This window comes from Corticium candelabrum, chromosome 3 (assembly GCF_963422355.1).
Source record: "Corticium candelabrum chromosome 3, ooCorCand1.1, whole genome shotgun sequence".
Classification (NCBI taxonomy): Eukaryota; Metazoa; Porifera; class Homoscleromorpha; order Homosclerophorida; family Plakinidae; genus Corticium; species Corticium candelabrum.
The window spans coordinates 6,984,418-7,004,014 of record NC_085087.1 but is presented as its reverse complement, the minus strand read 5'-3'; the positions used below and the strand labels follow the sequence as shown (position 1 = coordinate 7,004,014).

The following is a 19,597-nucleotide window of genomic DNA, read 5'->3' as shown; positions in this document are numbered from 1 at the left end:
TTTTATAGCTACACTAGAATGGCAGTGTGCACGGGGTACGTGTTGTAGAAAAGTTTCGTTTAATCAGTTATCATGGACAGACTGGAACAGTGGTTGTATGTTGTGTGAGAAAGAACTCATCTCTCACTACTGCATTGAAATATATTATAGACATTGATTGTTGTCTTGCAACTCAATTACCAAGGAAAGTTGTTTGGTCTTAATTCTCACTTTCATTGCTGTTTTAGCTATGGACATGCTTGGTAGATGCTTTATGAGACAAGGGAACCTTTCTGATGCTGAAAGAATATTGAGAGAGTCTCTGGAGATCAGGAAATCTGCTCGACCAGAAGATGCTGTTGCTATTGCTGATGGTATGTGTTCATTGTCTGATACAATTGTAAGACGTCTCACTCTTGTTACTGAACAACTCTACTCACCTCACGTTGATTGAATGTGTTGTCTATAATATCATCATTGTTTATCTTCTTCAGGTCAGTTGTCACTTGCTCATTGTCTGTACCAACAAGGTAAACAAAGTGAATCTATTGAACTGACAAAGGAGTGTGTCAGGATTTGGAAATCACAGTTCCATCGAAAGCATCCCCGTGTGGCTGGAGGTTAGTTTCTTGTCTTTGTTTTGATATCAACTTTATGTGAATTGTGTGCTTGACATGCTGATTATCATAATGCCACATGTTGTATACTGCAGTATAAATCAGTCATAATTGTCACGTGTTGTTTACAAGCTCTTGTTCTTCTCAGCTGTTTATCAACTTGGATCTTATTTAATGGAATCAGGAAAATTGGATGAGAGTGAAGATTATTTAAGAGAATCACTTGAGATACACAGACATTCTCTCCATGAGAAACATCCTAATACAGCAATGCGTATGTCTAAATGTTCTATAATGTCAAATCAGCATTTGTGTGTATTAATCTGTCTTGATTTGTACAGCATTACAAAGGTTGGGAGAATGTCTGATGAGAAAAGGGAAAGATGAGGAAGCTGAGAAACTTCTCTCAGAAGCTGTAGACATCCAAAGAGTTTCTCTCCCTCAAAATCGTCCAGACAAAATCTCCAGTCAGAATTTCCTCATTTCTCTTTGCCTGCATCTCTCACAATTGCTGGTTTTCTGTTTTCAGCTTTCATGTCATGGTCAAAGAGTCTCTCAAATATTGCTGACTACACACGTGCTCATCATGCGCTATTAGAATCTCTTCAAATAATTAATATTAACAAACTTCCCAGCAACAGCTTTGAGAGATTAGAAGGTCTGATATTTGAGTGGAAAGTTAAATGTTGTGATTATTGAGTTTGTTTTGCAGTAAATCGTCTACTAAAGAGATTGAGCGCTTTCCAACAGCAACAACATGAAGAGACAATTATTCCTGAAGAGAAAGAAGGAATTGAAGAGACGGATGGTGAGGACAACCGCCTTGTAGCCTTGTAAACATTCTTCCTTGTATTCTCTGTCTCACTTTTTGTTTCACCCCTGTGTGTGTGTGTGTGTGTGTGTGTGTGTGTGTGTGTGTGTGTGTGTGTGTGTGTGGTGCAATAGCTCAGTTGGTTAGAGAGTGCATTTGGAGAATGAAAACATCCGGGACCTTGCAGGGTTGCGGGTTCAAGTCACAGTGATGGCGAGCTATGGCATAATTTCCTTAAGCAAGAAACTGACACACAAATTGCTTCTCTCGACTCAGGAGTATAAATGAGTATCTGATCATTGACTGGGGTGAACATGACCGCTGGCTTGGCTTCATCCAAGTAACATCATGCAACAGACGGGTACTTGTAGGCCTTGGTATCAAGTTCCATAGCTGCGCCATAGTCAGCACACCTGGATGACTCTGGCCAAGCTCCGGGTGGATTGTAGCGCTGGCCCTAAGCTTCCACGTAGCGCATGGAGGCCCTGTCTCTAGAGGCAGGGGAGCTATCTCCGCAACTAACCTTAAGGTTGACGTCATTCACAAATGACGTGGAGGGCTTGACATTTGTCCATTTGTGTGTGGGGGCATGTGTGGGCATGTGTGTGTGTGTGGGGGCATGTGTCTGGGCATGTGTGTGTGGGTGTGGGCATGTGTGTGTGTGTGTTGACGTTTGTGTGTGTGTGTGTGTGTGTGTGTGTGTGTGTGTGTGTGTGTGTGTGTGTGTGTGTGTGTGTGTGTGTGTGTGTGTGTGTGTGTGTGTGTGTGTGTGTAGTACATGTATTTGTCATGAAGAGTGACATTGGAGTAAAATATCCAGGACACTCGGATCAAATGTTCGTCTCTGTAAACACAAATGTGATTCTTTTGGACAACTCACTCACAATTGCTTCTCTTACTCAACTCAGTAGCATACTTGATTAGAGATGGACAAGACTGCTGGCATTTTGCAGCAGATGAGTACATGTGGGCTTTGGCGTCCATTCCCAGAGCTGCAGTATAGTCAGTGCCCATGCATGTCCTGACCAAGCTGTAGGTGCATTAGCTATGCCAGTCCGGAGACTCCTCATACTACAGTGGAGCTATCTTTAGAATACAAGAAGGGCTTGTCATGTGTGTGTGTGTGTGTGTGTGTGTGTGTGTGTGTGTGTGTGTGTGTGTGTGTGTGTGTGTGTGTGTGTGTGTTTGTGTGTGTGTGTGTTTGTGTGTGTGTGTGTATGGTGCTTTCCCACTTGATATAGTTTAATGTTTCTTATAGCATCTCACAACAGTGGATCAGAATGGCTCAAATTAGTAGCCAAATCACTAACTGGTGAAGCTGTTGAATTGAAAGCAAAATCGTCTGATACTGTTGCCACCTTGAAGCGTCGATTGCAGACCAAGGATGACCCTTCATCATGGGATCAATTGCTTGTTTTGAATAAAAAACAACTAAACGATGAGCAAACATTAGCTGATGCAGGAGTAACCGATGGAACAATACTGAGTGTCGTTCTTTGTCCTCGTGAGTCGATCTTCTACTCAATAGACTATAGTATACAAATTGTAATGATGGTATGGTTGTAGGTGGTGTGACGGGCATGGGAGCCAATGCGGGTGAGTTATTTGTTCGAGCGTTGTCACAAGGAGCAGTCGAAGTGAGTCGAGTCAAGATTGTCATTGTTGGCAAAGACAGAACTGGCAAGACGTCCTTTAAACGATCCTTGCTCAAACAGAAGTTTCAGATCATTGAACCGAGCACACCTGTGGCCATGGCAGAGTTGGCAGTGTGTGAAGCATCCAACTGGAGACTTGTCAATGACAAGGACCAAGAATTTTTAGACAAACATATAGCTAGAGCAGCCATGCATGCAAAGCATGATTCTAGTGCAAACGTTTCGGGTAGTGAAGGTGAGAGTCAATATGAGGATGGAAGAGCAGATTGGCCACATCTTGACAGTCGTGTCGATCTCGACTCGACAGTCGGTAGAGAATCTACATCAACTGATACTAGAGAAAGTTACGTTGATGAAGTGATAGTTCTAACTGAAGGGATTGCTCGTGCTATTCGAGATTTCCAAAGTGATCCTGATCTTCTAAAGAAGGAAGATTCAAAAGTTCACGTTACCATTTGGGATTTGGGAGGTCAAGAGCCACTTCTTCCTGGTCAAGGACAAGCCATCACATCGGGATGTGTCGTTTGTGTCGTATTTAATGTATCTCAGTTTCTAGGTGACAAGGCCAAGTCATTCTACTTTCCTTCTGCCGACTCGGAACCAATTCCAATGGGCAACCACTGGATAGAGACAAACCATGATGCTGTGTCTTTATGGGCATCCATGACTTTTTTGGCAGGAGACGACGACAGTCGTGAAGGTCTTTGCATTGGCAAGTCAAAGGACTGTGCATCACCGGTCATGTTTTTGATTGGTACACATGTCAATGATGCTGATGAAGAAATGATTAAGCAACAGAACAAATTTCTGACTAAAGCGTTTCGTAATAAAGCATTTAAGAAGCACATCCTGCGACCATCCGATCACCGTGATGATTGGTTCTTTTGTGTTGAGAATTCAGTGTCTGACCCTGACAGTGCAAGTGAGGATGCAGGTGTGAGTGCAGTGAAGCGACTCATTGAAGAGATGGCACGTGATGTGTCACTCAAACGTCTAATACCAGCCACTTGGTCAGTTCTAGAGAAGATCCTTGATGCTCTAGAACAAAAGTTGGGCAGTGCTCTTTCCAATGTCCATGTTATCATGGTTTTTGCTCGTCGATTGTGTCGTATGTCTGAAGAGAAAGAAGTTCGTGCTGCTCTGGCATATTTAGATGAAGCCGGTTCAGTCATCTTTCCTCACAAAAGTGAGAAGCTGAAGAACATAGTCGTCACCAAACCAAGCTGGATTTTCATGGTTTTCTCAGTGGTGGCGTCTGTCACTACTCTTCCTCCTCCCTTACTGAGTGAAGATTGGGATGAAGTACGACAAAAAGGAATTGCTTCTTGGAAACTCATTGATCATCGCTTGAAGAAGGCAGGAGTGAAACATGAAGAATATGAAGATGTACTGAATCTCTTGAATTTCTTTTTCATTGTCTGCCCCAAACTTTGTTTATCTCAGTCATCAGTTCCCTATGAAATGGAATATTTTATTCCTTGTTTGCTAGAAGTCGAGTCAGAAGGTCCATTTGCAGCTGCTAATTCGGTTGCTTCTAATCCAATGTCACTCATTGTTTTGTCTCGTGATATCGAGTTTATTCCTGAGCAATTGCATTTCCGGCTGATGACGTGTTGCATTGAGAGATATTCTGATGAACCAATGTTGACACGTAATCAGTCTGTATATCGAGTTGAGAAAGATGTCAAGTTGGAACTGATCTATCACTTGAAGAAATATATTATTGTCACTATCGACACAAAACGGCCACTTAATGAAGTTGCATCTCTGTGTACAGACATCCGTCTGTTCATCACTAAAAAGCTTCATGAAGTGAAGACCCCAGGGTTGCCTCAGTTTCAGTTTTCATTAAATATTCAACATCCCGGACCAGCCATTCCCGTGGATGTCAGCAAGCTGGTATGTATAGACAAGTATATACCAAGTGAGGACAAAACATTGAGAAGAAACATAAAGAGGGACGATGTCAGCCTTGATCACAGTGAAAGAGTGGCATTAGACTGTTGGTTTTATGACGAGAAAGATGATGTATTAAGAAAAACGCAAGAACAGTCCCTGACAACAACTGCAAACAGGAAATGTACAGAAGATGATATTGTGAATGTAGCTAACCAAATTTCTGGTTGCTGGAAAACCCTTGTTCTAAATTTGTCACCTACATTTTTCATGAGTAAGACAAAAGTGATAGAAAAAGAAAACAGAGATGATTGTTTTATGCAAGCTGTAACAGCTCTGAATATGTGGACAAATGAATTTGGTAACAAAGCAAGCCAGGCAGCAATGATCAAGGCCATGTGTAACATCAGCTGTAGATCTCAGGCTGAAGATGTTTTTAGTAGCAGTTTGGTGGAGCACGTCTACCCACATAAATGACTGTCTTTGTCTGCACTTGTAGGCAGAGTTGTTTTGTTAAGAGGAATCAAACGTTACCTGCTTTACATTCACATTATTCACTCACTAGTCTTTCTTGATGTGCATTGTTTTCAGTTGACATATATATGGCTGTTACTATTTAGCATTTTACCTTTTGTTTTTAGAAATACATTGATATATTGACAGAGCATAGAGTGCCACGAGTCACAAAGAGAAGTACAAATGGTTATGATTGTGTAGTACAAATGATAGTGAATGGGATTTGTGGTAAATAGAGTAACAATATTTACTATGGTGATGGGCTGCAGTTCAGTTGGTGTATATACCAGTCTACTATCCTACAGGCTACAGCACAATAGATATGTCTATTAATTAATTACTGATATGCCAGCATGCAGTTCTATAAATCTATGGGGATGGCTTACATAGGGCGAGCATATGAATAGAGATTAGTAACTACTGATGTCTATGACTTCTCTCTACTCTAATCTACCAACCTGTTCCCAATGTTCCATGTTGTCATCATCACACTAGTGTGGACAGATTCTTTCTACCTTGAGACTCGTTTACTGACTTCATATTTCTTGCCTGTCTCGTTCTGTTTGTTATTGGATACGGACCGTTTCATCTCCATGTGTGTGTTTTCAACGTCATCAAACTGGCCATTTTCATCATTTTTGTTGGGCTCGACTGTTTGTATATCCACGTGATCGTGTTCCTGATTATCTTCACCTGAAGTCAACACATCATTGTATACGCTTGTTTCAGTTCGTGTCTGTGAGTTGTGTCATTCAGTTCTGAAGCACATGGAGCATACCCCGAGCTGCCTGGACTCTAAAGATCAATGAGAAATATGCACATTACCATCTTGATGTATTTTATTTATTAATAAGATGAAATCTAAATAAACCTACTCTCTTCATTGCCTGTGTCTGTCTGTCTGTATGTTTGTCTGTCTGCTTGTCTGTCAATGGCAGTATATTTCAAACATGATCACTATTACAGGCTAAATGTTAAAATTGAATTAAAATAGGGCCATAATACCTATCAATCTAATGTACATAAAACTGGGTTTTTCAGTAATCATAATTATATCATTACTGTCTGTCTGTTTGTCTGTCTGTCTGTCTGTCTGTCTGTCTGTCTGTCTACACTTGTCATTTGATTGCTTGCATACACCTCCTGTCCATGAGTCGAAATTTGAACGACAAAGTTAAACAAATTACCGATTGAGCTGTCTTGTCATCATCCACAATTCCCGCTTTCTTAGAGGAGGTGACACTCACCACTGCAGGAGTATGACTTCCATCAGGTGATGCTACACCATAAACACATCACTCAAGAAAAAGTATACATGACTTCTAAAAGCTTGTATGCTAGTATACCTACAACACTGGGACAACTATTGCTATAAACACAGAACTTCACTCCATTACTAGAAGTAAGAGTTTAGTTAGATAAATATTCAATTTTGAGTGCATGATGTCAGTTGTAGTACATAATCTGGATGATGTCCATATAGAGAGAGTGTAAGACAGACTACATCAAATGTGTAATGATATCACTCATAACACTTCCATGTGGTACTGCCATGCATATTTTCTTTAACCACTCTGCCATATCTTGCCATCACAGAAAATAATTGATGTTGATATAAATGCAATCATTAGTCTCTTGTGTGTAACAGACAGCTGAAGATATTGTTTCAAATACAATGTATAACTGTTGTTGTACATTGTGTGTATGCAATTACTACCCTTGACACAAACACATAGGGTATTGCTCTCAATTAAAAAGCACCAACTTGGCCTCCTAGCAAAATACAACTGGTGTGTGTGTGTGTGTGTGTGTGTGTGTGTGTGTGTGTGTGTGTGTGTGTGTGTGTGTGTGTGTACGTGTGTGCATGACCTATAGTCCATGCACAACTCCATGAGTTACAAACGTTTTACTGCATCTTGATACATACATACCTCGTTCCATCGTTTTGATAAAAGCCAGTTTAGATACAATGCCACTTGTTCGAGCCTTCATATCAACATATGATTCTTGCAGCAGCTCTTCCATAGTCTTCTCACAATAATCTGATGACAAAATATTGACTTTCTGTAGAGGCAAACTGCCACTCTTGACTTCACATTCTCCAGGTAAGGTCACCAACGTTAAAGAAGGCTGTCGAATTCTTCGCTTAGATCCAGAAAGATTAACATACATGCTGCCACTATTAGGACCCTACAATGATTGACAACAATTTTATCTACAGGATGTGTTAGTAATGCTCTGAATATAGTAATTACAGGATGAGGTTTTGTATCGCATTCGTCGTATCCGTATTGTGGAGTTGTTGTTCGCTTGAATATTCCAGGCACAAAATCAAGAGTGTCATCATCGTCGTCATCTAAATGTGATACATGAGAGTATTAGTTTGGGTAGACATCATTATCAAATCTTACCCTTTCTTGATCTGTGTTTCTTGTAGAGACAAAATATGAAAGCGAGTAGAATGGCTGGTAATACGACCACACACATAACAATAATGGCTACAGTTTGACCAGAGCCCAAACCATCTGTAGACAGAACTGATAATTAGATCACAGTGACACAAAAACAAACATGTAAACACTTAACCATTCAAACTATGAGGACTACATCCTGTAGTTGAATTTATATCTATAAAACATTAAGATTTAATTGAACGAGATGTGTGTGTGTGTGTGTGTGTGTGTGTGTGTGTGTGTGTGTGCATTGTGTGTGTGTGTGTGTGTGTGTGTGTGTGTGTGTGTGTGTGTGTGCACGTTGTGTGTGTGTGTGTGTGTGTGTGTGTGTGTGTGTGTGTGTGTGTGTGTGTGTGTGTGTGTGTGTGTGTGTGTGTGTGTGTAAACATGCTTACCCTCGTCTACTTGAAACAACACACGAGCTCCTTGTCTCTCTTCTCCCACTGATTTCGAGTGTACAACACAACATCATACTCACGTCCTACTTCCAAATCTGTCACAGTCACAGTCACCAATCCATCTTGGACAACATACACTGAATTAAGATGCTTCTCTGTCACCCAATCAGTAACACAATTGTCAGTTATTACACCACAACCATTGCCTCTAGGAACGTTGACTACATATCTGACACTCGACGATGACGATGTATGTATGTTTGTAATCAGAGGATAAGACAATGCAGCAGGATCTATACACAGATTCTTGTGACAAACCAGACATAAACACACTGACAAACACTTACAGCATGATGTTGTATATTTAACCACATCTGATGTATCCAGTCCAACATCATTCATTGCCTCGATCTCAAAGAAATTGTTGGTTCCTTTGCTCAGCCCTGTTAATATCCACGTTCCTTCGTGTAGTGAGGCAGTGGAAGCTGCTGATCTCCACCTGATTGTGTATTGGGTTATTACATGACCACCGTTGTAATCAACATTCCAATGGATTGTCACACTCGTCTCGTTCCTAGAAATCGGCTTGACATCAAGAACAGGTTTGGCAGGAGCTGCAGCAAAAAACACAAAATGAAATGAAACATTTGATGTTGCAAATCAGTGATACAATTGAGCGTATTCGTTTGGGACCTTTCTAGAAACAAATAGAGTGGAAAGGCCCCCTAGCGTGTTTGATTGGGCACCTTTCCTTTTCTGGATAGAATGAACAGTTTCCCAAACCTTTCTGGAAACGGATAGACTGGAAAGGTATTATGCTGTTCGATTGGTAACTTTTCTGTTCCGAATAAGAATAGAGAGGATAGACTTTCCAACCTATCCTACCATCAGTACGGATAGAAAGGATGGAAAGAGCACCTAGACAAGTAAAACTTGCATCTCTACCAGCTTTGACATTCCAAATCAACGCGCTCGCTTTGCTTAACATTTCCAGACCATTACTTGCACTTATTCTGGATTGCCCACGCAAAAGTTGAATGGCAGCTGATTTATTGGGGCAGAACAAACTCCCGAAGAGTTAGTAGACATTCTAACAGGTGGAAAAGTAGATGAAACAACTATGACAAAGAACATCCACACTGGAGTGATTCTACACATGCACATAGTTCTGTTACCGCATCATCTATCTTGTTTCGGAAAAGTTCTGTTCGATTGGTAAACGTGCCCTGTCTCTTTCCACTCTATCCAAATCTAACAAGATAGTTCCAAACGAATACGTCCATTAATATAAATTATGATCTAGCGTGTTTGACATTCAATACAACAATGCACAACAACCCTATCAAAGCACATGTATTGCAATCAACTATCAATGTTTTATAAAGATTTAAGGTTGAAAAAAATCATTAATTTTTTAGTAATTATGCGTCATGTTTCACACAATTTTTTTCACTCTTTGTATTGTATGTTGCTGACTATATGTGATCACTGAATGAATTAAAATGACGACTAACCTGCTGTATGTGTGGTGACATTAAACATTTCACTGCTGGGACTCTCACCCACTTTGTTACAAGCCACAATAAAACATCAATACAATGAACCAGGAATGAGACCCGTCAACACACCAGAGATCCCAACAACCGAGTCGAATACACGAGAATGTGTTGTACCACAAACGACATCCAAACACGTAACTTTGACTTTGTAATGGGTGAATAACCATCAGCACCCAACATCCATAAAAACTCCACTGAATGAGTAGACAATCTATTTCTATTGATATCAACACGAGGAGCAGCAGGAAGAACTACAAACCAAACAAAATCATTGAAACCAATTATGACACTTTAAGTTTGTCAAGTAAGATACCTTGAACAGTCAAATCAACTGTATTGCAATTGCTACCGATTGAGTTTGAGGACGTGCATGTAAAAGATCCTTTCCAGTTTTACAATGCAATAAATGTGTAGATCAACTGATTGTTAGAGTTGTGCTCAGTTTGTGTGATACGTTGGGAGTTGTGGATGAGTTGTATGTCGGTTGCTGGTGGGACTGCGTCGACAAATACATTTTATTGTTGCTGATGTGTTTTGAACGACAGCAGTGCCTGGACTGAGAGTGAGAGTGATGTCTCCAAAGTCTGTCAAAGAGTAGAGCAACAATCAGTTTGTAGTTTTTATTGATATTAACCAGTGGAGATTGGTTGTGCAATGACTGAGAAGGGCTGGAAGCAGGTTGATAACCAGGCAAACATATGAGGTGAAACACAAACAAATCAGACAGCTAAACGATAAGACAGGCAATAACAGAGACAGAGAAACAAACAAACAGACAAACAGACAGACAGACAGACAGACAGAGACACCACACACACACACACACACACACACACACACACACACACACACACACACACACACACACACACAGAGCTATCAAAATCATTTCCCACCATGCAAGCATAGCTACCTGCAGCTGACCTATTGACTGATGTAATCATTAGACCACTGTATCTGTCCTTAAGAACATTTGTCCAACCCAAAAACTTCACTGTCCACTTGAAGACGGTAGGTATAATGGCCTGCTGTCTTCATAGCCACAAGACAGTTCTACTGTATCTTTCTCTGTTATAAGATATACTCGTAGGGTTGACAACAATAACTGGCAAATCTGTCAAAATTCAATTTTTTTAGCAGACAGACAGACAGATAGACAGACAGACAGACAGACAAACAGACAGACAAACAGATAGGGCGGGCAGGCAGACAGCTAGGCAGGCAGACAGACAGACAAGACAGACAGACAGACAGACAGACAGACAGACAAGACAGACACACAGACAGACAGACAGACAGACAGGCACGGGTCCTACTTGTCTTAGAACTTGCTGATTTTTGCGTAGACTGTAATAATGTCTTGTATAAGAAATATATGTATTGACAGACACAGACAGACAGACAAACAGACAGACACACAAACAGACAGACAGACAGACAGACAGACAGACAGACAGACAGACAGACAGACAGACAGGACAGGACAAGACAGGCAGACAGCCAGACAGACAGACAAACACATACACACAAAAACCGACAGTCTGACAAACAAGAACACAACTAACAAAGAGATAAACAAACTAACTAACAAACAGATGAACTGACAGACTGACAGGCAAAACAACTAGCAAAGCAAACAAGAAAAAATGCACAAATTAACTATCAGTAAATCAGTGAACACGTGTCCTACTAAATATATCATCAATCTGACAAACTGTAATTCACTTAATAGACAACAAACAAATTGCTCACATCAACCAGAGACAGTCAGACCCTACTAAACAATGCAGACACTGACATGCAGCGACAAAATTAACGGGAATCAGAAAAATGTTACAAACATTCAAAGGAGATCTTGCCAGATGGATTTAGCCCTGAAATTGTTCTGCTAGTTTTTGAGAATTTTGGCACATGGGGATCACAAGTGGAAAACTTACTACATGAACTGGGAAGAAATTAAGGCAGGGCTCATTGAAGGAAGACAAGTAGATGCAGAGTGTATGTCATATTGGTGATGACAATTTTCTGTGACTCTCCAAGAATGCAATAGTAAAGTTGTCTTGAGAAAATAAATGTCTAAGTTGTCAACAAACAGATTAATGGAGGATAATGTAGTTAGCAGAGATGATACATTCAGTGCTTCACACATTGAAATAGTTGAACTTGTTTATGAAGCATTTTTTTAATTATTGAAAAATCATGTATTCTAGTGTGTAGGGATGCTGTATTCTAATAGAATAACCTGCCTGCCTGTTAATCTGAATTTTCTTGTTGATTTGTCTGTGTGTTGTACTGTCTGTCTGTTGGTTTGTCTGTCCATTTCTTTGTTGGTTATCTACAGCTGTCTGGCCAGGTTACACAGATAGACACCATTGTCACATTGTCGTTTACTAGTCGAGTCTGCGCATCCCGTCAAACGTCTGCTGGGTCAGTCGATTATCACCGCCGTGTTGGAGCAGTTCCACAGAAATCATCCGTCGACATTCCGAGTCGGGATCACAGGACCACCCGGTGCTGGAAAGTCAACATTTATTGAGACATTTGGGACGTTTCTGACGTCACAAGGACACAAAGTTGCAGTCCTGGTTGGAAGATAGGCAATATACATTGCATGTATTATGTTATTAGGAAGAAACGATTTGTGTTAGGCAGTTGATCCGAGTTCTTGCACAACTGGTGGATCTCTTCTTGGTGACCGAACGAGGATGCCTCAATTGTCACGTAATCCTAATGCTTATATCAGACCATCTCCGTCGTCAGGAGCACAAGGTTGGTTATTATAACTAAACATATGAGGGTGTGCAAGACAGACAGAAAGACAGACAGACAAACAGACAGACAGACAAGGCAGATAGCAAGAGAGACAGATGGACAGACAGACAGACAGACAGACATGGTGTAGAGATGTGTTTGTAGATATCTTGTGTTATTGTTTTGTGTTTCAATTGTTTGTATTACAGGTGGTGTAACAAGGAGTACTGGCGAGACCATTCTACTTTGTGAAGCTACCGGTTACAACATCATTTTAGTGGAAACGGTAGGAGTGGGTCAAGCAGAACATGCTGTTGCTGACATGGTGGATATGTTTGTACTTTTGACCCCTCCAGGAGCAGGAGATGAGCTCCAGGTGTGTGTGTGTGTGTGTGTGTGTGTGTGTGTGTGTGTGTGTGTGTGTGTGTGTGTGTGTGTGTGTGTGTGTGTGTACGTGTACGTGTCTTGAAAGAATTGTATTTAATTTCAGGGCATGAAAAGAGGTGTTGTCGAGTTGGCTGACATGGTTATTGTAACGAAAGCCGATGGTGAGTTGATGAAAGCAGCAAATCATATGAAAGCAGAATACCTCAGTGCACTGCGCTTTCTCAAACGACAATCAAAGTTATATTACCCCAAGGTCAGGTGTGTGTGTGTGTGTGTGTGTGTGTGTGTGTGTGTGTGTGTGTGTGTGTGTGTGTGTGTGTGTGTGTGTGTGTGTGTGTGTGTGTGTGTGTGTGTGTGTGTGTGTGTGTGTGTTGACTGCAGTCTTAATCTCTGATCAGTCAGCACTAACTGCATGCTTCTAGCATAAACATTTCATCTTGTCTATAAGGTCCATCTCATTTCTTGCCAAGAAAACAAAGGAATCAATGAAATATGGGAAGAGATGCATGGCTTCAGACAGATAATGCAGGTAATAGCCAGTCTGTTGTCAACACAAATAACCACACAAGTGCTACTCTAACCAATACCTGCATACCTCTCAGTCCCCATCTATTTATTTATCTACTCACATGTGTGTGTGTGTGTGTGTGTGTGTGTGTGTGTGTGTGTGTGTGTGTGTGTGTGTGTGTGTGTGTGTGTGTGTGTGTGTGTGTGTGTGTGTGTGTGTGTGTGTGTGTGTTTTATATTGTAGGAGTCGGGACACTTTGAATCAAAACGACATCAGCAACGGAAAGCCTGGATGTGGAATCACATTCGACATCAAATACTGTCCAGGTTATCCTCCACCATACATCGGCAACCGACTATTGTACATTGAGAGTCGTAACTGTTTTAATTGTGCAGCTTCAGACGACATCCTGCGGTACAGGAATCCTATGCAGAGTATGAAGAGCTGGTTGTTGATGGTGTGTTGACACCGGGAGCAGCTGCAGACAAGTTACTTGCATGCTTTCTGGATGACAGACGAGCAAATGAGAGTGAAGCCAAGAAATAGTGAAATCCCAGTCTTGTCTAATGTTTAGACACATGGACACGTATCTGCGTATATTTTGAACAATTTCAATAAAATCACCGGTGAGCTGTATGTACAGCAGACAATATTTCTGTATCAAGTGTGCATCAAGGCTAAACACATCCGGGCATGAACTTATCCGGGCATGCAGGATTAAAATTAGATTGTACGTGACCACTCAGTCTCGCCGCGTTGTCAGCCCGCCATTTTCTGCTTCATTCTCTATGACACTTCCACGGCCGGTACGTCAAATTTTCAGCGACTAAAACGTTAGTTACGTTTGTGTATGTTTCTCTAATCGCATGTGAGCGAATGGACAACGTCGCACGTTCATTGCAAGACAAGAAAGTTGATTTTAGGTTATCGTGCTTTTGCAATCGGTAGAGAGAAGGAAGTTTGTGCAAGAGAGGGTAGGAAGGAGGCAGAGTGAGCAACGAAGAGATGAAAATTTGCTTTTTCAATGTAGGCCACGCCCTCATCGCTACTCAATCTCGCGTTTGTTTGAATGTTGAGACGTCTCGACGGTTACTTTTCATTGAGATCAGTTTGCGCATCGTATTTGCAGTTCTAGCGTTTGTGTCACGTTCTATTCGTGTTCTGTTCTCGCAATGAACGCGCGCAGCGACTCAACAAGCTGAGTTGGCCTTTCCTGTTTGGCCCGTAGCCATCTCCTCCCACTTTACTTTCCCAGCAGCGGAGTACCTTAGTAATGTTTGCCTCTCCTACTCTTGTCAGCAGGAAAATATTGAAAGAAAACATATCTCTATTGAGTCAGAAATGCGACAGGTCCTATGACAGATATGTAGATATCAATAAGTTAGCGTTGTTTACTACAAATTGTGTGGTGAGTTTATGTTCTGGTAGATTCCTTGTTAAGTTAACACATGCCATGGGGATCAGAAGGAAGATCATTGGTAAGCATTGCAATATTGTAAATGTAAATGTTTTAGTTTTAATGTTGAAAATTGTGGTGAATTGAGATGTTAGTGTGTGCGCGTGTGTGCGTGCGTGTGTGTGTGTGTGTGTGTGTGTGTGTGTGTGTGTGTGTGTGTGTGTGTGTGTGTGTGTGTGTGTGTGTGGTGTCTGTAGCTCAGTTGGTTAGAGAGTTGCATTTGGAGAATGGAAACATGTACGTTGATGTTGTAGGTTTGTGGACGAGTACAGACGTAATTTCTTTGGGCAAGAAATTCACACACAATTGCCTCTCTCAACTCAGGAGTATAGATGAGTAACTAGTCTTTGACTGGGGTGGATTAGACCGCTGGCTTGGCAGAACATCATGCAGTATATACGGGTACGTGTGGACTTGAGGTCCAGTCCCACGGCTGCACCATTGTCAGTGCCCTTTAATCCTCTGGCCACGCATCAAGGGGTTCGTCAGCGCAGCCTAGAACTCCGAGTAGAGCTGGCATCCCTACATAGAAATTGGCAGGGGGTGTTATCTTCGGAACTTTCCAAAGGGAATATCCATTTGTCGATTTGTGTGTGTGTGTGTGTGTGTGTGACATGTGGCATGTTGCTGAGAAACAGAATGTGTTTGAGTACAACAATGATTGTATTTGATAGAACTTCATGAGAAAGGAGTGACACTTCATAATGAAGGTAATTATCGTGAGGCGGCTAAAGTTCTAGAACAAGCCAAACAAATGGCAGAAGAGAATTTAGACACAAAAGACGAAATGAGACTGAGAGGTGAGGAATGTTGTTTGATTGAAAATATTGCAGGAATTCTAAATTAATGGTTTGTGTCTCTGTTGTGATGTTTAGTTCTTGGTTATCTGGGGGAGATGTACATTTGTAATGGAGAATATATGAAAGCACAAGCTCTTCTTGAAGACATTCTATCAGTTCAGAGACAAGAGACACCTAATGTCTTATTAGCTGCCAGTGAGTTGTATTGTAATGTTTGTTGAAAGTTACACATAAACTAGGACGTATGGAAGCTGTTGCATGATGTTTTAGGGAAATGTCTGTAGTATTGTGGGTTTAAATTTGATTTAAACAAAGATTGAGAAATGTTTGTCTGTACAACTTTGTGTGAAGTTTGACTAACTTTGAAATGTTAAGACAAAATGTCTGATCAGTAGAAACAATTATTTAGAGCACTACAAACGTACCTTGTTTGTCAGACTTATGTGTACAAAGAGTGATTTTATCCAGGATAGCAATGCTGGAGTGAGTGATTACAAGCGTTAGCAATGTGCCTCTTGATTGAACAAGAGAACCCTTTCATGTACTTATTGACTTTACGAAGCCCTACAGAACACTGATGGATATCAATTATTACTTGATGTCAGTCAATAATATTAATTAATGAACTAGTTAATATTAATAGGCACCCATTCGCTTTTTCTTTAGTAAACCCTGGATGTGTGTTGTTTTGCTTGATTTAAATGTTTGATCAAAAGAATGTTTAAAGGCAGCAAGTGCATTTTATGAGACAGAATGAGACATGAGTGAAGTGTGTGAGACACAATTGTCTAACTGTTGACAAATGATTGTGTTGGTGGATTAAACTGTTATGATGAGAGTTATTAATATTAATGTTATCACCATCTAGTAGTGGGTTGCTTAGTTATCATATCTGTTTAAATACTATCAAGGGTGCCTATGTGGGTATAAGAGTCGTAAGACAAGGACGTGTGTGTGTGTGTGTGTGTGTGTGTGTGTGTGTGTGTGTGTGTGTGTGTGTAATTAATTAAAATATTTTGTCAAAAGAGAATGTGAAGGATTATAGGTGGATAATCAAGTGACACTTGCACTTGACATCTCAAAGTTTGTGATCAAGTGACTATTAAGAGATGCATGTCTATTGAGTCAGTTACATTTACTAGTAATAACATATCAACTAAGTTACTGTTATGTCTCAATTAACATCTTAGGATGTCAAATATGATGTTGTGTGTACTTGTATGTACACTCAAACTCCCCTTATCCGGGCAGCTTGGGACCGGACACTACCCATAACTCAGAAACGGCCACATCTGGGAACACCCCCACATTTTGCTCAATATGTACACCTGTATGATTAACATTCAATTTTGCATCCCTACATGTAAGTGAATGCACATACGTACATAATAGATGTACATGTACACTGTACACTGATCTTTGTCTCGAGCGTCATCACAGACCTCTTTCGCTTCTGCAGGGCAGGCGTCTGCGTTGGTCTAGTCTCAGACATCTTCAGGTAAGTCTTACAAGCTGTAAATAAGAAACTAGCACCTAAGTATGGCTATCTGTCGACAAGAAACTGGACTAGTACTGGACTTTTGATTACACGACCTTTGCCTCGACCCCGTGCACGTGGACCACGTGCAATACACGTGATGCAATTGTGCAATACGGGGGTGCCCGGTAGACGGACGTGCCCGGATATGGGGCGTCCGGATAAGGGGAGTTTGAGTGTATATGGTATATTACTGTGTGACTGACTTTTGGTTGTTTGTATTTACAGCCTTGTATGCTCTGGGTAAATGTTACAACAATCAATACAAATACATGGATGCCATACGATTGCTGAAGGAGAGCTTGTCAATATATCAGAAATACGTCTCAGCTAACAATGTTCGTGTGACCGATAGTAAGTGTTGTGTGTGAGTAATTGTTGTTTTGAAAGAATTTCAACTTATTTGACAAGAGGATATGATGTTTGTCTTGCCACCAGTTTTTCTGTCTTTCTCTTGTGTCTCTTCCTGCTTGTGTGTTTGTGTATGTGTGAGAGTTTCTTTATTATTGAATGTACTGGAATGTACATTCTATGTTGATCTCTTCAGGTTTCACATCTCTCTTGTGGACCATTGTTTCTCTCTATTTCCTATCTTTTGGTTTGTCTCATTATGTCAGACAAAGCACATGTAAACAGGAAGCCAAATTACTGTTGCATGATGAGATACAGCAATTATATATACTGACATTATGTGTAAAGCCTGTTTCACAATATTGACGCCAACGTCAGCATCGTCCTGTTCACAATATCTTGAGACGTCACTAAGTTGCACATCAAGGTTGGTCTGGAGTCTCGAGTCAGATTGCGCACGCGTGTCTAATCATGGACAACTATTCCAATGATGATCCTTCTGTTGCTGTTTCTCTTGCACCGTCATTCACGTTTCATCCGTTTCTAGATCCAGGAAGCTTACAGCTCTGCTGATTCGCTAAAATGCCCACGTGGTTACATTTGACGCTGGAATAGAATTTTGCTCTCCCGGCGTCATGACACCGCATCGATGCCATACCACGTTGTCCTTGTTCACAATATTGACGTCCAGGTGGACGTCACGACTCCGCGTTGACGTCGACGTCGGCGTCAATATTGTGAAGAAGGCGTAAGGAAACAGACACAAGAGTATCTAATGCTTTAGAGGGTATGACTTATAGCTGGTGTGTGTCAGTGTGTGTGTCTGTCCATCCGTCTGTCTGTCTGTCTGTCCATTTGTCTGTCTGTCCATCCGTCTGTCTGTCTCCAACAGTGAGAAACAGGTAGAAACATGATGATTACAATCTTATATGTTTGTCATTACAATTTGTCTGTCTGTCTGTCTGTATATGTCCATCTGTTTGTCTATTTTTCATCTGTTCGTCTGTCTCACTTTCAGTGTGTTGGTATGTCTCTCTGTCTGTCTGTTTCATATGTCAATTGTTTGTTTGTGTTTTTGTCTATTTGTCTGTCTTTCATTATAAAATTGCCAGATATCAAAATATAGGCATCACTACAAGTTATAGTGTCAAAAATCTGTTGAACAAAGTAGTAAAATTAGCTTTTCTTTTCTTAAAGGGCTGGACATGGCTGCCGAGCTCTACAAATTTTATATTATTATGGAACACTCCTACATGTATCAAGCACACTGATTATTGACTGTTGGTGTTGTTGCGCATGATCACACTTGACACTGTGCACGTTTTTATAGCTACACTAGAATGGCAGTGTGCACGGGGTACGTGTTGTAGAAAAGTTTCGTTTAATCAGTTATCATGGACAGACTGGAACAGTGGTTGTATGTTGTGTGAGAAAGAACTCATCTCTCACTACTGCATTGAAATATATTATAGACATTGATTGTTGTCTTGCAACTTAATTACCAAGGAAAGTTGTTTTGTCTTAATTCTCACTTTCATTGCTGTTTTAGCTATGGACATGCTTGGTACATGCTTTATGGGACAAGGGAACCTTTCTGATGCTGAAAGAATATTGAGAGAGTGTCTGGAGATCAGAAAATCTGCTCAACCAGAAGATCCTATTGCTGATGGTATGTGTTGATTGTCTGATACAATTGTAAGACGTCTCACTCTTCTTACTGAGCAACTCTACTCACCTCACGTTGATTGAATGTGTTGTCTATAATATCATCATTGTTTATCTTCTTCAGGTCGGTTGTCACTTGCTCATTGTCTGTACAAACAAGGTAAACAAAGTGAATCTATTGAACTGACAAAGGAGTGTGTCAGGATTTCGAAATCACATTTCCATCCAAAGCATTTCCGTGTGGCTTCAGGTTAGTTT

At 40.8% G+C, this 19,597-nt stretch overlaps 4 protein-coding genes across 5 annotated transcripts; 3 read left to right on the top strand and 1 right to left on the bottom strand.

Annotated features, from left to right (window-relative positions):
* Positions 1-311: 311 nt before the first annotated feature.
* On the top strand, positions 312-5,699 carry LOC134177004 (uncharacterized). Its single transcript, XM_062643703.1, has 7 exons — positions 312-599; positions 745-870; positions 938-1,063; positions 1,126-1,254; positions 1,309-1,404; positions 2,666-2,911; positions 2,974-5,699. The coding sequence occupies exons 2-7, from the start codon at positions 771-773 to the stop codon at positions 5,433-5,435; spliced, it is 3,159 nt and encodes a 1,052-aa protein (XP_062499687.1). The 5' UTR covers positions 312-599; positions 745-770; the 3' UTR covers positions 5,436-5,699.
* An 85-nt stretch (positions 5,700-5,784) lies between these two features.
* On the bottom strand, positions 5,785-8,980 carry LOC134177005 (uncharacterized). 2 transcript variants are annotated; one of them, XM_062643705.1, is made up of 8 exons: positions 8,673-8,980; positions 8,323-8,618; positions 8,061-8,102; positions 7,886-7,999; positions 7,730-7,830; positions 7,406-7,664; positions 6,662-6,753; positions 5,785-6,269 (listed from the first exon to the last, which is right to left on the bottom strand). In XM_062643705.1, the coding sequence occupies exons 4-8, from the start codon at positions 7,959-7,961 to the stop codon at positions 6,174-6,176; spliced, it is 624 nt and encodes a 207-aa protein (XP_062499689.1). In that variant the 5' UTR covers positions 7,962-7,999; positions 8,061-8,102; positions 8,323-8,618; positions 8,673-8,980; the 3' UTR covers positions 5,785-6,173. The 2 variants fall into 2 exon arrangements, with proteins under 2 accessions (XP_062499689.1, XP_062499688.1); XM_062643704.1 differs by lacking the exon at positions 8,061-8,102.
* Positions 8,981-10,538: 1,558 nt separating this feature from the next.
* LOC134177717 (methylmalonic aciduria type A homolog, mitochondrial-like) lies at positions 10,539-13,853 on the top strand. Its single transcript, XM_062644495.1, has 6 exons — positions 10,539-10,562; positions 12,251-12,469; positions 12,533-12,653; positions 12,845-13,011; positions 13,126-13,275; positions 13,471-13,853. The coding sequence occupies exons 1-6, from the start codon at positions 10,539-10,541 to the stop codon at positions 13,600-13,602; spliced, it is 813 nt and encodes a 270-aa protein (XP_062500479.1). The 3' UTR covers positions 13,603-13,853.
* Positions 13,854-14,277: 424 nt separating this feature from the next.
* Positions 14,278-19,594, top strand: LOC134177716 (kinesin light chain 4-like). The gene is made up of 6 exons (XM_062644494.1): positions 14,278-15,008; positions 15,661-15,786; positions 15,862-15,981; positions 17,552-17,677; positions 19,224-19,343; positions 19,464-19,594. Exons 1-6 carry the CDS (start codon positions 14,804-14,806, stop codon positions 19,592-19,594), a joined length of 828 nt encoding a protein of 275 aa, XP_062500478.1. The 5' UTR covers positions 14,278-14,803.
* The last annotated feature ends 3 nt before the right edge of the window (positions 19,595-19,597 follow it).

Excerpts from the sequence above, each read along its gene's own strand:
- LOC134177004 (XM_062643703.1), top strand. The coding sequence starts at position 771 with ATGGAATCAGGAAAATTGGATGAGAGTGAAGATTATTTAAGAGAATCA. Across the intron at positions 871-937 it reads ACATCCTAATACAGCAATGC|CATTACAAAGGTTGGGAGAA; the intron begins GTATGTCTAAAT and ends TGATTTGTACAG. Across the intron at positions 2,912-2,973 it reads GAGTGTCGTTCTTTGTCCTC|GTGGTGTGACGGGCATGGGA; the intron begins GTGAGTCGATCT and ends GTATGGTTGTAG.
- LOC134177005 (XM_062643705.1), bottom strand. The coding sequence starts at position 7,961 with ATGTGTGTGGTCGTATTACCAGCCATTCTACTCGCTTTCATATTTTGT. Across the intron at positions 7,665-7,729 it reads GCGATACAAAACCTCATCCT|GGTCCTAATAGTGGCAGCAT; the intron begins GTAATTACTATA and ends CAATCATTGTAG. Across the intron at positions 6,270-6,661 it reads ATGACAAGACAGCTCAATCG|AGTCCAGGCAGCTCGGGGTA; the intron begins GTAATTTGTTTA and ends ATTGATCTTTAG.
- LOC134177717 (XM_062644495.1), top strand. The coding sequence starts at position 10,539 with ATGACTGAGAAGGGCTGGAAGCAG. Across the intron at positions 10,563-12,250 it reads CTGAGAAGGGCTGGAAGCAG|ACACCATTGTCACATTGTCG; the intron begins GTTGATAACCAG and ends TTACACAGATAG. Across the intron at positions 13,276-13,470 it reads CAAAGTTATATTACCCCAAG|GTCCATCTCATTTCTTGCCA; the intron begins GTCAGGTGTGTG and ends CTTGTCTATAAG.
- LOC134177716 (XM_062644494.1), top strand. The coding sequence starts at position 14,804 with ATGTTTGCCTCTCCTACTCTTGTCAGCAGGAAAATATTGAAAGAAAAC. Across the intron at positions 15,787-15,861 it reads AGACGAAATGAGACTGAGAG|TTCTTGGTTATCTGGGGGAG; the intron begins GTGAGGAATGTT and ends TGTGATGTTTAG. Across the intron at positions 19,344-19,463 it reads AGAAGATCCTATTGCTGATG|GTCGGTTGTCACTTGCTCAT; the intron begins GTATGTGTTGAT and ends TATCTTCTTCAG.